At 31.4% G+C, this 13719-nt stretch overlaps 1 protein-coding gene across 1 annotated transcript; it reads right to left on the bottom strand.

The window, feature by feature from the left end:
- Nucleotides 1-9974: 9974 nt before the first annotated feature.
- LOC107861015 (aluminum-activated malate transporter 8-like) lies at nt 9975-13719 on the bottom strand. The gene is made up of 6 exons (XM_016706427.2): nt 13387-13719; nt 13009-13152; nt 12218-12490; nt 11641-11762; nt 11282-11425; nt 9975-10842 (listed from the first exon to the last, which is right to left on the bottom strand). Exons 1-6 carry the CDS (start codon nt 13670-13672, stop codon nt 10054-10056), a joined length of 1758 nt encoding a protein of 585 aa, XP_016561913.2. The 5' UTR covers nt 13673-13719; the 3' UTR covers nt 9975-10053.

The raw sequence follows: 13719 nt of genomic DNA, 5'->3' as shown, positions 1-13719 counted from the left end.
TCACAATCCCTAAATCCTAAATTCAGGATCCACCGCTAAAAATACTAGAAAAGAAAATTAGACGGTCATAAAAGTACAAATGATTTTTGCAAAACATAAAAGTTGTCATAGGAGGCCGAAATATTACAAGTAACTAGTAAACATGTCAGTAATATCTTGTCCATTTAAATAAACGAATAAAATAAAAGTGGGCGAAGATACTAGAAAAGAAACTAATATATAGGTTTGTTGTTGAATTTTGTAAAAGAATGATGTAATCATAAGTCATAGACCTCGTAATACAAATAACACGATTTGCTTTAATTATTTAAAGGGCAAAGTCATCGACAGACATCTAGATTTATTTTAAAAATTTACTTAGACTCTTAACTAAAATTTGTATTTACCAAGTCTCTAAACCTCCTGAATCTTGATTCAATTAGGCTTTTTTTATCTAATCAGCAACAAATATAGAATGCGTGTGATACTTACCTGACGTGATAAAAATGACCAATACAAAAAAACACGTGGCAACGATTTTTTTAAAAAAATTATAAATTAAAAATCGAATTAAATAATAAAACTTGTCATGTGAGTCCAAAAATTATTTTATACTCCTCAACAATAATAGAAAAAGAAAATATTTTAAATTTTTTTTTTTTTTTTTTTTTTTTTAAAAATAACCCTCCCCAGCCTCAAGCCCCGCCCCCACACCCAAAAGATCGTCTTCTTCATCCCCCCAAGTAAAAAACTTTGTCTTCTTCATCCCCCAAAGTAAAAAAGCTTGAAAAAAAGCAAGACTCCCCAACCCTCCACGCCAGCCCCCGCCCCCACCCTTAGAAGAATATCGTCTTCTTCATCTCCACCCCAAGTAAAAACGGGTTCCCCCACCCCGCTCTCCATCTCCCTCTTTCATTCTTTTCTCCATTTTCAATAGCAAAGCTATTAAATGCTTAAATTATTTTATTTCAAATTGAAGAAATTCAGTCATGGACTCATGTATTTTCCAAGAAAATAAAAGCAAAATATATTACTCCTCAAGTTTACTTTTTCAACTTTTGGTAACATGATTTGGGTACTAAGAATCATCTTACAAATGATTTAAGCAACATAACTGTGCAAAGTAACTACAATGACAATGATTAAATTCACGATGAAAATGGTACAAATTTGATGATTCAATTTTACTGTCCTTTGCTAAATTTTTATGTTCTTAAAGAACAAAGAATTTATAATTTTTTTAACAAAAAAAAAAATCCATAGGCATTACTCGAATGAAACCTTGAACCTCAGATGAACAAATTTAAGTTTAAGTAAAAAAAAATGAAGAAAAATTGGAGAAAATAATGAAGAGGGGGTATCGGATTGGGGGTGGGGTGATGGGGATATATGGTTGAATTTTTTTTTAAAATTTTATTTTATTAATAATTTGCGGGGGTTCTCAGTGTCACTTGACACCATTTTATTCGTGATTTAGCCCCAAAAAATACTGCTCACGCACCTTCCGCGAGTACACATCACGCGGTGTGCCATTTAGATAAAAAAGGCCTAATTATATCAAATTTTGAAAGGTTTAGGGATCTGATAGGTACAAGCCTTAGTTGAGGGCTAAGTGATTTTTCGAAACAAGTTTAGGTGTCTAGCGATAATTTAGGCCTTATTTAAATCTTGATCAAAAGTGTACACTTGTTGAAAAAAGTACTACAATATTGATATGAAACTAAAATTAATAGTTATAATAAAATAGTCATAAATATTATGTCATGACAAGCCACTGCTTTGAAAGCGATTTCAGACTCTATTTTTTTTTTTTTTTTTAAAGATCCAGAAGTCTGAATCTTAATGCACATTTGAATGATTAAGATGTTATCTCTAGATCTGAAAACTGAATGATTAAGACTGTTTGTTTTTCAACATCTGAATGTGTAAAAAAAAATTATTTGTATACATAATAAAATAAAAAATACAATTTAAATAAAAAATTAATTATTTATTAAAAAAGTATGTAATTTAATACAACAAAATTATTAGTATTGGATTGAGAAAAAACATTTATGCTAGTTAGTGATAGTGGAGATAACTTATAATGACGGTTGTAGTGACAATAATTGATGTTAGTGATTAATAATGTTGGTGGTGATAATTGTGATGGTTAGTATTGTAGTGACTGTTATGATGGTGGCGATTGATGATGGTGGTGATTGTTGTGATGTGACGTTGCTTGATGTTAATAATTTAAGGTATTGCTTGTGTTGGATGAAACATGAATGCATGATGATTGACGATGTGTTGGTGCTAGTTGGAGATGTTATTTGTTGTGATGGTGGAGATGATTGTTGGTAGAGATAAATTGTAACGATAGTACTAGTTAAAGTGGTGCTAGAGGTGGCGTTACTAGTAACAATGGCGGTGACGGCCAAAGAATATGTAGAGATTGTGATGTATTAGTGCTAGTTAGTGGTGGTGCTAGTTGTGATAGATGAGTTGGTTGGTAGTAGGGATTGACCGGTCGTTACTGTAGATTGTGGTGTTGTTGACTGTAGTGGTGACGGTGAATATAATTAAAATAAAAGAAGTAGTAGGTGTGATAACGGTTGACAATTTTAGTTGGTAGCGGTATTTTTTGTCGAGGAGGTGGTGGGTGGTGGTTGACAATGGTGATGGTGGCAGAGTTGATGACTACTAATTATGAATAGAGTGGTGAATATTATCCAATACCAGAATATCCCTTCAGACCTATTAAGACTTGATTCTAGATCTGAATGATTAAGACCTATTCAGAGTTAAAACCTTAATAAAAAAATAAATGCACTTAATGATCTGAAGTCTGAACCATTAAGATTCAGACCTTCATTAAGTGCAAACAAATGAGGCCTCAGTCCGACTCCGGTGTAAATCCTTCTAGCCGGTCTCTCCCCAAGGTTCCACAACTACTTTCAAACACGTGCACTCGTGACTGGAAGTTTAGAGGTTGGTCAAAATTATTTTTCAAAAGTAGAGAACTTAGGAGGAAGATATTTTTCTTTTACTTGGTTGGTGTATCTTTTGTTCTCAAATAGAGTGGTTTATATATATGAGGAACAAAGAATATTACAAGAGTGAGTTAATGGTGAATTGAATGAATTAACTCATCAAGAATTATCTCACCAAATGAATTCATCCATTCAAGGAATGAATTAACTCATCAAGAATTATCTCATCAAATGAATTCATCCGTTCAAGGAGAATTGAAAACACACAGTTACAAAAGAATTAAGAAGTTACATTTTCTCACAATGTATCTTCTAAATATTTTTGATAACAATGTATTTGGACTTCTCTTTTTGGATAAGAAGTTCAGACTTTGACTTTGCATTGTAATCATTTATTAAAAATGCTTTTAATTCCCACAAATGCAAAGACAAAAGAATAGAAAAACTTTTGGGCAAATAAAAGGAACATGTACTTAAGTGTCAATATCTTTCGATTTGAATTGACACGTAGTGATATGAGGCAACAACAAATATCCACAAAGTGAAGTACTCTTGAACTAGATGAACATAAGTTGAGACTCCCACAACACATACCATAGCCTTGATTTTAAGCAACCTCCGCGATACTACAAAGTGCTTTTATGGTCATGCACACAAATCTTGGGTCTCATGAATGCTCTAGAAAGATAACCCAAGTCTTTCATAAAAAGGTGACCAACTTTTTACACTCACGTAGGTGATCTATCAAGTCTATCTCATAGACCATCTTAAGACTATGGATCATTAAGAGCAAAAATAAACTCAATCTTATATTACACTATCTCACGCCATAAGGATAGGATATGTAGTGTTTATTAAAGGCCTATATGACTTTGTTTGATTGAAAATGGGTATCCACCATATTACCTCAATTCATGGGCTTTAGCCCCACCCCCTTGATGATTCAAGGATCATTTTCCTTGTCAAACCCTTGGTCATAGGATCCACCAAGTTTCTTTTGGATCTTACATATTCTAAGAAAATAACACTATGTTTCAACAATTGTTTAACTGCACCATGTCTGATGCGAATATGTATTTTTTTTTATCATTGTATACATTATTTTTAGTAATCCCAATTGCCTCATGTGAGTCACAATGTAAAGAGACTGGTGACATTTGTCTTCCCCATAAAGGCACATCTGTCAAAAGATTTCTCAGCCAGTTTGCTTTTTGCCCTACCAACTCGAGAGTAATGAATTTAGATTTCATGGTAGAACGTGCTATACAAGTCTGCTTTGAAGACTTTCACGAAATAGCATCTCCACCCAAAGTAAACACAAAACCACTGGTCGAGCTAACTTCATCATTGTCAGTCACCCACTTTGCATCACAAAACCTTTCTAAAATAGTAGGAAATTTATTAAAATGCAAACACCAACCTATAGTACCTTAACAAGCAATGAAAAGCATGCCAATGTTCACTACTAGGATTATGAGTATATCTACTCAATCTACTAACAACATAAGCTATATCAGGCCGAGTATAGTTGATGAGAAATATTACACCCCAATTATTTTAGCATATTCAATTTGAGAAACACTGAAATCTTTATTCTTTTTCAAGTGTATGCTAGAATCATAAGAAGTTATCACTGAAACTACATAAAAACAATCAAACCTTTTCAACATTTTTTCAATATAATGAGACTGGAAAAGAGAAACCACTAACAGTTCTTTTGTTTTTTATTCTTGAAATCACATCAGCTTCTCCAAGGTATTTTATTTCAAATTTAGAAAATAAAAATTTCTTAGTCTCATTTACAACATTTTGTAACACCCCATGGTGTCCTCGATCTAATACCTCACTTAGTAACACGCTTAAGGGGTTAATCATCAGAAAATTTCCTAAGTGTAAAAAAGGACTTAATTATATTTTAAGCTCCTAAACTTTTGTGATTTCTAAATCGAGTTTTTCAATTTTGAGATATGAATTTTTAAGTTGATTCATATTCGGGGAGTAAAGGAGATGTTTTGGGGAAGTTTCGGACGACGTTAGAGATGTGTTTGGGTGTTGGAAACAGTGGCCCGATGCGATGTCGTCACGCCGCGTCGATGATTGTGCTGGTGAAACAGTGAACCGATGCGAAGTTGATGCGCCGCGTCGATGGTCGTGTCGATGAAACAGTAAACTGAAGCGATATCGATACGTTGCGTCAATTGGCGCGTTGGGTGCCCAGTTCGCGTTTTCTTTTAAATTCCAGGGCAAGAGGGGTATATTAGTCAATTTTCCTCATCTAAACTCTGCCTTAACACGAAATTAAATTATTTTTGTGGCTAATTACATCAAAAACTACTTAGAATCTTTCAAATCAAAACCCTAGTCCTTTCTCCTAAGATCAAGAATTCATCCTTAAAGTCAAGAATTCCAAGAACTGATTTGAGATTTGGATTTTCACTCTTCCTCTAAAGTGATCTAAGGTACGTGGGGTTTTCCTAAAACTACATGGGTATAATAAACTCTTTTTAATTACATTAAAGATCTAGAAATCATGAACTTATAAAAAGGGGTTTTTGTTTTGCAATTACAATTATGCTTTTGCAACCTTTTGATATTATTGCTTTGGTATTGAGGCCTTCCCTTAAAAGTGATTTGACTAGTATATATGTATGTATGTTTTGAGGCCTTGAAATACGAATTGAGAGCATGAATTATCAAAAATTTACCCCTCTCCCATCGTGTTAATACTTGATATACAAGTTACGAGTTTCCTAAATTGCATGGTTTAAAGAATGAGTCAAGAGTCTATTTATTTCATATGAATTTTCATGATGGTTGAAAATGGGAGAGGGGGGTATTATTATGATTTAAACGCTCAGAGAGATAATTTAAGAAATTTCGAGAATGTTTTGAGAAATTGATCACCACTCGTTGGAATTGTTGAAAGGATGAGAATATGTGCATGATTTTGACCTGTGTTTCGAAATATGAACTCTCTTATACTATCTACATGCTTAGGTGGTTTGAACATTGTTTTAAATGAAAGAATCATATGAAAGAATCATACATGATACTTTATGGATAAGATATACGACTTGCAAGTTTTGGTATGACGATACCAATACAGACAGTGCCATAGTAATATAGAATAGAACAAAATGTGTATTTCTAAGCAAATTTTCAGATTTTGAACTTAGAACTATTCATGTTTAGAAAGGGTTAAAAATTAGGCTTAAAGAGAGTTAGGTGGTTACCCGAAGAAGGCACGAGTTCAGAAAACTCATTGCCCTAAACCGTGTTTGGCCGATACAGGTTTATTATGTTCCCAAGAGGAATTATACGCTGGCCTAGTGCCCTAGGGCGTATCAGAACAGAAATCCCAACCCTTGCGGCAAACTTGGGTTGGGGGCTTGGCTGCGGAGTTAAGGGCGGATCCCATATAGCCCGTGGAATACTTTCAGAAATGTAGTGTGTACCACCTAATTCAGAAATAATACAAAAGGGTGGAATTGCATTGATAAGATCATTTTAAGATTATTTGAGAATTCCCATGTATTTTAAACTACTTCATGAATATTGTTTTGTGACTTGCTCTCACCTATATTTTATATATACAAATTCATTATTTTGAATTTCTCTGAGTAGCAGTTCAATTGTATTGACCTTTTATATTTCAGGTCTGAGGCTCAGTCTAGAGGTCCTGCTAAGTCATAGTGTTTTCAGACAGAAATGTGCAGTTAGTGAGCCTTCTTTATTCCGGAAGGCTTGTTTCTTTCCAGACACTGGTTACTTATTTTGGTTTAGGTCCACTAGGGGCCTTGTCCCAATTTTAGACAGTTTTTTAATTTCGTATGTAGTAGAGTTGGAATAGATGTTGATGGATTTCCTTTGAATTGATCGTAGTTCAGGATATGAGCATAATTCCATAATGATTTACATTTCCGCATCTTTTCTTTATTATACGAATATTGTGCATGATTACCAAATATAGTAGGGTGCCCGGGCCTCTATGGTTTAGGATGCCCATCACGCTAGGGCTCGATTTGGGTCGTGACACATTCACATTAGGGCCAAAGATTAATATTTCATCCACATATAAACATATAATCACATAGTCCGATCCTATCCTTTTAGAATAAACACGAGTATTAGATGAATTAGCAACAAAATCATGATCTATTAATGTGAAATTAAATTTTCATACCACTGCTTAGATGCCTGCTTAAGTCCATATAAGGACTTTCTCAATTTGCATACTTTATCCTCTCATCTTGAGATGACAAAACCCTCAGGTTGAGTCATATGGTTCAACAAATGTCTGCTAGCTATTTTGTTATCTTTTTCAAATTTCTTTTTAGCAACATCATCAACCACAACATTGTTAGATCCAGTAGTAATGTTAGAATTATCCTCATTAGGAAATTCATTAAACAAAACATAATCAACTTCTAATTATTCGAAAAAAATCACAAGTTTTTAAGACCAACATTTAAAATTATTTTCGTGGAATGGCTCAAGTTTTGACAAATTAGGAAAAGTTTTGTTCAAAGAAAGAATCATTTATCAATATTGTATGTAAAGAAATCGCTTTCAAATAGTTGAAAAAAGTACTACAATTTTGGTATGAAACTGAAATTAATAATTATAATAAAATAGTCACAAATGCTGTGTCGTGGCAAGCCACTGCCTTGAAAGTGATTTCAACCCAACTCCGGTGCAAATCTTTCTAGCCGGTCGCTCCCCAGGTTCCACAACTACTTTCAAATACGTGCACTCGTGATTGAAAATTTGGAGGTTGCTCAAAACTATTGCCCAAAAGTAGAGAATTTAGGAGGAAGATATTTTTCTTTTACTTTGTTGGTGTGTCTTTTGTTCTCAAACAGAGTGATCTATATAGGTTAGGAACAAAGAATGTTACAATAGTGAGTTAATGGTAAATTGAATGAATTAATTCATCAAGAATTATCTCATCAAATGAATTCATCCGTTCAAGGAGAATTAAAAACACACGATCACAAAAAAATTAAGTAGTTACATTTTATCATAATGTATCTTATAAATATTTTTGATAACAATACATTTAAACTTCTCTTTTTAATAAGCTTAAAAAAGTTTTAGACTTTGACTTTGCTTTCTAATCATTTATTGAAAATGCTTTCAAAACTAATGTGACAAAGGTAGTTTCACTTAGAACACCCAAGTCAAGATAGTTTCAGTTTGTTGAGCACCCAAACTGTCATGAGAGACCGACATAAGTAGTACTAGTAAATAGCGTCCAAATAATAATAATATCTTATCCCATTATACATTTTCATATTTTATCCCATTATACATTTTCATACATGAAACGAGGATCCTATACATAAATTCTATGAAATCATTGCAGAGAAAGATAAACTTTTGTTGAAATGGATACATGTATACAAACATATTTCAATAAAATTAGTACTATAAAGTCAAATTTTAATCTGAAACTTAAATATATATATATATATAATAAATAAAAGCTTAATATTTTCTTTTTCATAATTATTTTTTTTAGTGTTGTATTATATTTCACATAGTAATGTTATTATTTATAATAGTAAAGATTGATTCGAGTTAATTATACGTTAAACATGCGTTTTCAATATATTATCTTGGATGTTATTGTAAACATATTATTTATTATTATAAAAATTTGATTAGTTTAATTCAAAGTTTCAAAATATTTCTATTGAATGATGATAGTTTTTTTTTTTAATTATATTCAATATTATCAAAAATATCTTTTCTTCTAAAATAAAATTAACAACTAATTTTCTTTGAGGCCATGAGATTTTGGGTCCCAAAATAAAGACTTTATTAGCCTCACCCTTGAGTCACTCCTACATGTATACTACTAAAGGGGTAAAACCTCTGTGAGGTCTGTCCTACTCAAGCCTCATGAATGGTGAAAAAAATCTTTGAAGCCTATCACTCAATGGACCAAGCTGGGATCACAATCTATGTAGCTCGAACTCTTCAAAAATGTCAATGAATGCATATCAAATTTGTCAAAATTAGTATATTTTTGAAGAATTCAACACGAATACAACATCAAAAATGAAGAGTCCGCGCAATTTAGATCACAACTGCATGCTTTATATCAATTAAAAGTTTGTATTTAAAGCTAAAAAGAGAGTACACTAATGTAGCTTGGGCCTTGGAGGAGGATCATATGCAATAATTATGGTGCACCAAAATGGATGTTATCTACTCTAATAGATAAAACAAAAAAGAGTGGAGATACTAGAAAAGAAAAGTCATTAAATTCAACTTGCTTGATTCCTCTCTTGATACATAGATTTGCCATTGGATTTCCTAGAAGAATGACACACTCATGAAGTTGTAAATTTTAGTACAAATGGCATTGCTTCATGTTAGTTATTTAAAACACGATCAAAAGTTGATTAACATTTATGCATACTAATGTCAACAAGGATAGGTTTTCTTTGTAGAACACACAAGTTGACATAGGAGGTTGAAATATTTGTAGTACATGTAGGAACTGTCCTCATAACAATAATAGCTTATTTATTATAATAGTTGAATTAAACAAATGATGGTGAACAAATTAACTATAAAAAAAGTCATTAAATTTAACTTGTTTGATTTCTTCCTTAACTAATTAATATATTGGGTGCACTAATAAAAGTGATTATATTAATTGTTTGAATTTTAAACCTCATAAGATGCATTTACAAATTATTCATGATTAATTTTTTCCACTTCCCCTTTTCCTTAGATGTTGCTTTCAAGTCTTTCCTTCATTTATTTTGATTTTGTATATCAAAAAACAAGTAATCAACCAATGAAAAATTTCAACATTAATTAAAAAAAGGAGATAAAAAAAGAAGAGAATTAAGTATAAAAGCTAAATTGTATTACATATATCAACAAAAAATAACTTGTTACTTTACTTCTCTTATTAACTCTAGGAGTTAAATAAAACTAGAAAAAATTTCATTTGATCCTTACCCTCTCCTATCTTCTTTTTTCCTTTTACACTTTCATTTGCAATTGTTTAAATTTTTCTATCACAATTCAAAAAATTAAATAGTGTATTATCATAAATCTTTGTACCAGCTAAATTTATAAAGTATCAATTCTTCTCCGCCGTCTTGATGTCCTCACATATCCTAGTAACAATAGACTCTTCCTTTCTCGGAGTTAGTGGATTGTTTACTTGATTCGCCTCTTCTAGAACTGCTAATCTCTCAGCTGATTCAAAAAATTGAGTGCTATTATAGTAAAACTTTATATTAGCTAAGTCCATAAATTCTCCTTTCTTTTTTGGTGTTTTTGTCTCTTCCACTATTTCTGTTGTGGTGCCTCCACGTATCCAAATAAAAAAAGGTTCTCCTTTTGTTGCATTTATTGGATTAATATTCACTCGATTTGCCTCCTCTGCTATCACTTTCTTTGCTGTTTCTACATTGTCATCTAAATCGATAGTAACAAAATCACCTTCCTTCATTTCATCCTCCATAACAGGATTTACGGTCCCCCGGTCCCTTATTTGTGGCTTCTCAGTCGAGCATGAATCTTTTCTCGTCTCCTTTTCTTCGAAGCGTGCTTTGCTCGAAAGCTCTTCGATAGCCTTGGCGATTTCATCCACACATTTTGAGATGGCGACGAGTAAGGACACAATGGATGCGGCATCTATGAAGTCCATGACGCGCGATTCGTTGTGTGGAAAAAAGGTTTTTGAGGTGTCTAGTGTGTGTTTGAGGTCATCAATGACATTTTCTGTGTTACGTATGTGAATTATAGAAGAAATTGGTTGTGTCATGGTTCTAATAGACAATGCAAGTTCTTTTAAGCCTTTGCTGGATTCCGTTATCATTCTTTTGCATGCTTCTTCTGTTCTACTTTCAAATTCGATTGATGCCTGCAAAATCAACGCCGTGTAACAATAAGAAGGTAGCATTTGATTGGACACATGGTTTACAAAAGGAAAAATAATTATGATATCTTATTAGTTTCTTCTATCGTGATAAAATATAGAATGACATTGCGTTTATATTAGTAATGTGTTATTTTGACATATTATATTAGAGAGTTTTAATATAAAAGAATATCAAACTTTAAAAATTTGAACAACTCAATAAAATTACATTAATTTTAAATGGTCAAACATTTTGTAATTCTCAAAGTTGAAAGACAAAAATGTCACATAAATTATAAGATCTTCTAATTTTTTTTATTTTTTATTTTTTAAGAAAGACCTTCTTTTAATTACTATTGGAGATTTTATTTTGTGTAAAATTACAAAACTAAATTGGTATATTAATTGTGCAAGTATGTAAAACTGTAGTGTATATATATACCTTAGGTTTAGAGTTTAAGTGGCTATTAAGAGCTAGAAGATGACAAGCACATTTTCTAATAAGGCCACCAATCTTCAGATATTGTTTCCATGGATAATTAAATTTGAAATTTCCATGAGGAGGTTCCCACCATGCTAAGTTTGCCTGAAAAATAAAATTAATTGATTACAAAGAGATTTTAATTAATACATATTATCAATATAATTTAATCTATTATATCATGTTACTTATTACTTAATTTAAGTTGATAATAAATATTAAATAAGGTGATTTTATTTATATCGTCAGTACACAAAATTTAGATTCTTGAACTTATCATAAAGTGACACTTACGCGTGTTAGTAGAAATGTTAACTCACCAAAGATTCCTCATTGGCCTTAGAACAAAGAACACTTAAAAAAGCTTCAATAAATCTTTTTTCGTTGTTCTTGGTACCTTCAACACTAATCTCAGACTTGTGAAAATACTCACTTTTAAAACCTGCAAATTAAACAAAAATAAGTTTGTTCGTTTTTATCAATTTTTATTTTCACATAAATTATTAAAAGTTGATCAAGTGACATAAGGTTAAATAATATTTCATATGTTTCAATTTATCTGAACATATTTAATTATACATGAAGTTTAAAACAAAAAGATTCTTCTTTTTTAAAAAATATCTTAAATAATTCATTAGGTCTATTTTAAGATTCTTTTAGGTTTTCACACTCCAATGAAGAAAATCATTTAATGAATTAATATAAGAAGGAAAATAGCTTAACTAGGACCAACTTTAAAAGTTAGTCTATCATTTATTGTAGACCATAGGAGTAGGGCATAGGGACCAAATTTAAAAGGTTAGAAACTTCTCATTAGAGTAAATAAAAGGTTAAAGTTAAATCATTTCAAAATTAAAGAATTAATTTTTATGAAACAAACTAAAAATTAAAACAAACCTTCCAAGAAGCTTGCTAGCTTTTCAAGATTAATACTAACAAGCTTATGAAGATCTTCTCCAGCCCATACTGGACGAATAACTATTGAGATGATCATGACGGTGCAGATGCCGATAAAAATGGTGAATATTCGTCGGCGAGCCAATTGCAAAATATTTTCTGATCGATAGCCAGAGATGGCAACCAAGCTGAAGGTCAACACAAACACCATGGTTCCATAGTCGTATCTTCTCTTGATATGTGGATAAAATCTTGTAAATGTACCTAAAACACCTGCATATATCATCGGGGTTAAATTTGTACTCTTTAATTGGTTTCAATTTATGTAACTCTTCTTTTCTTATTTTTAGTTTGTTCAATAAAATGACATTTTTCTTAAGCTTTTCATTTTTTTCTTAATAGAAAGCTTTTGTTGCAACCCACAAATGTTATGACATTGTTTAAGGGGTAATATTTGTGAAATTTAAATTCCATGCGAGAGACTATTTTTTTAAAGGCACATCAAATAATGGTCAGTGAGAAGTTTCAAAAATCTTATAAATATACAAATAATATATATTTATTTTGACCAAATTTGTAAAGTTTTTATTTCTTTCATAAATTTAGTGTGGATAAGTCAAATATAATTGGAGTAAATATAAATGAACAAGTGGTCTTTAGCGTAGGTACATGTTAACTAGTGTCATTAAATGAACCATTTTAAAAAAAAAATGATTTTGTGTATGAGAAAAAAACAAACTTGCTCCAATTTCACATTTGTATACTATTATTTATGCTTTTCATTTTCATACCTACAATAAAGACACAAACCCCAAGAACTATAGGGCTTGGTTCATTTTTTCCAATCAATTGAGCTAAATATTTAGCTCCAAGACCAAATGCACCAGCTACAATTGTTCCAATTCCTCTATTTATGCATTTTGATATGGTTCCACCTAATCAATAAATAAATAGAATATCAAAATATTAGATATAAAATTTATCGATGAATCGTTAAATAATTCTAATCTAATATGATTTTTGATAATTTAGTGCTGATCCGCCATTAGATAGGATTAGAGATAATTTTTCTATTTAGCGATAAAAATGGGAATAATTAACAACGAATTTCATATTTTTTATAGGTGTTACCAAATTAGTAAATAAATCACAAAGGAAAAAAGAATTACCAACAGTGAATTCAAAAGTAACCACCACAGTGAGAATAGCCCACATTACTGGTTCATCAAAACTATGAAATAGAGGTTCGTTATAGTAGAACAACGAGACTAAAGTGAGAGCTAATCCCACTTTAAATGCATGCCAAATTTTTCTTGGATCATCTTCGCCAATCTGCTTTACGTTCTTACCAATTTTTTCAATTTTCTTCTTAAATTTTCTTGGAATATCTTTGACGTTGTTCCACCACTTGGTAAAGACGCCAACATTTTCTTGATTTCTTGAATTAATCTCCATGAAAATGATAAAATTAGGACAAATGAAAGGGTGTTTGGAGAAAAAGA

The sequence above is a fragment of the Capsicum annuum genome, chromosome 8, assembly GCF_002878395.1.
Source record: "Capsicum annuum cultivar UCD-10X-F1 chromosome 8, UCD10Xv1.1, whole genome shotgun sequence".
Classification (NCBI taxonomy): domain Eukaryota; kingdom Viridiplantae; phylum Streptophyta; class Magnoliopsida; order Solanales; family Solanaceae; genus Capsicum; species Capsicum annuum.
The sequence above is the reverse complement of the archived record's forward strand: the minus strand, read 5'-3'. Positions and strand labels throughout refer to the sequence as shown.

Excerpts from the sequence above, each read along its gene's own strand:
- LOC107861015 (XM_016706427.2), bottom strand. The coding sequence starts at position 13,672 with ATGGAGATTAATTCAAGAAATCAAGAAAATGTTGGCGTCTTTACCAAG. Across the intron at positions 11,763-12,217 it reads GCTAGCAAGCTTCTTGGAAG|GTTTTAAAAGTGAGTATTTT; the intron begins GTTTGTTTTAAT and ends TTTAATTTGCAG. Across the intron at positions 11,426-11,640 it reads AGGCCAATGAGGAATCTTTG|GCAAACTTAGCATGGTGGGA; the intron begins GTGAGTTAACAT and ends TTTATTTTTCAG.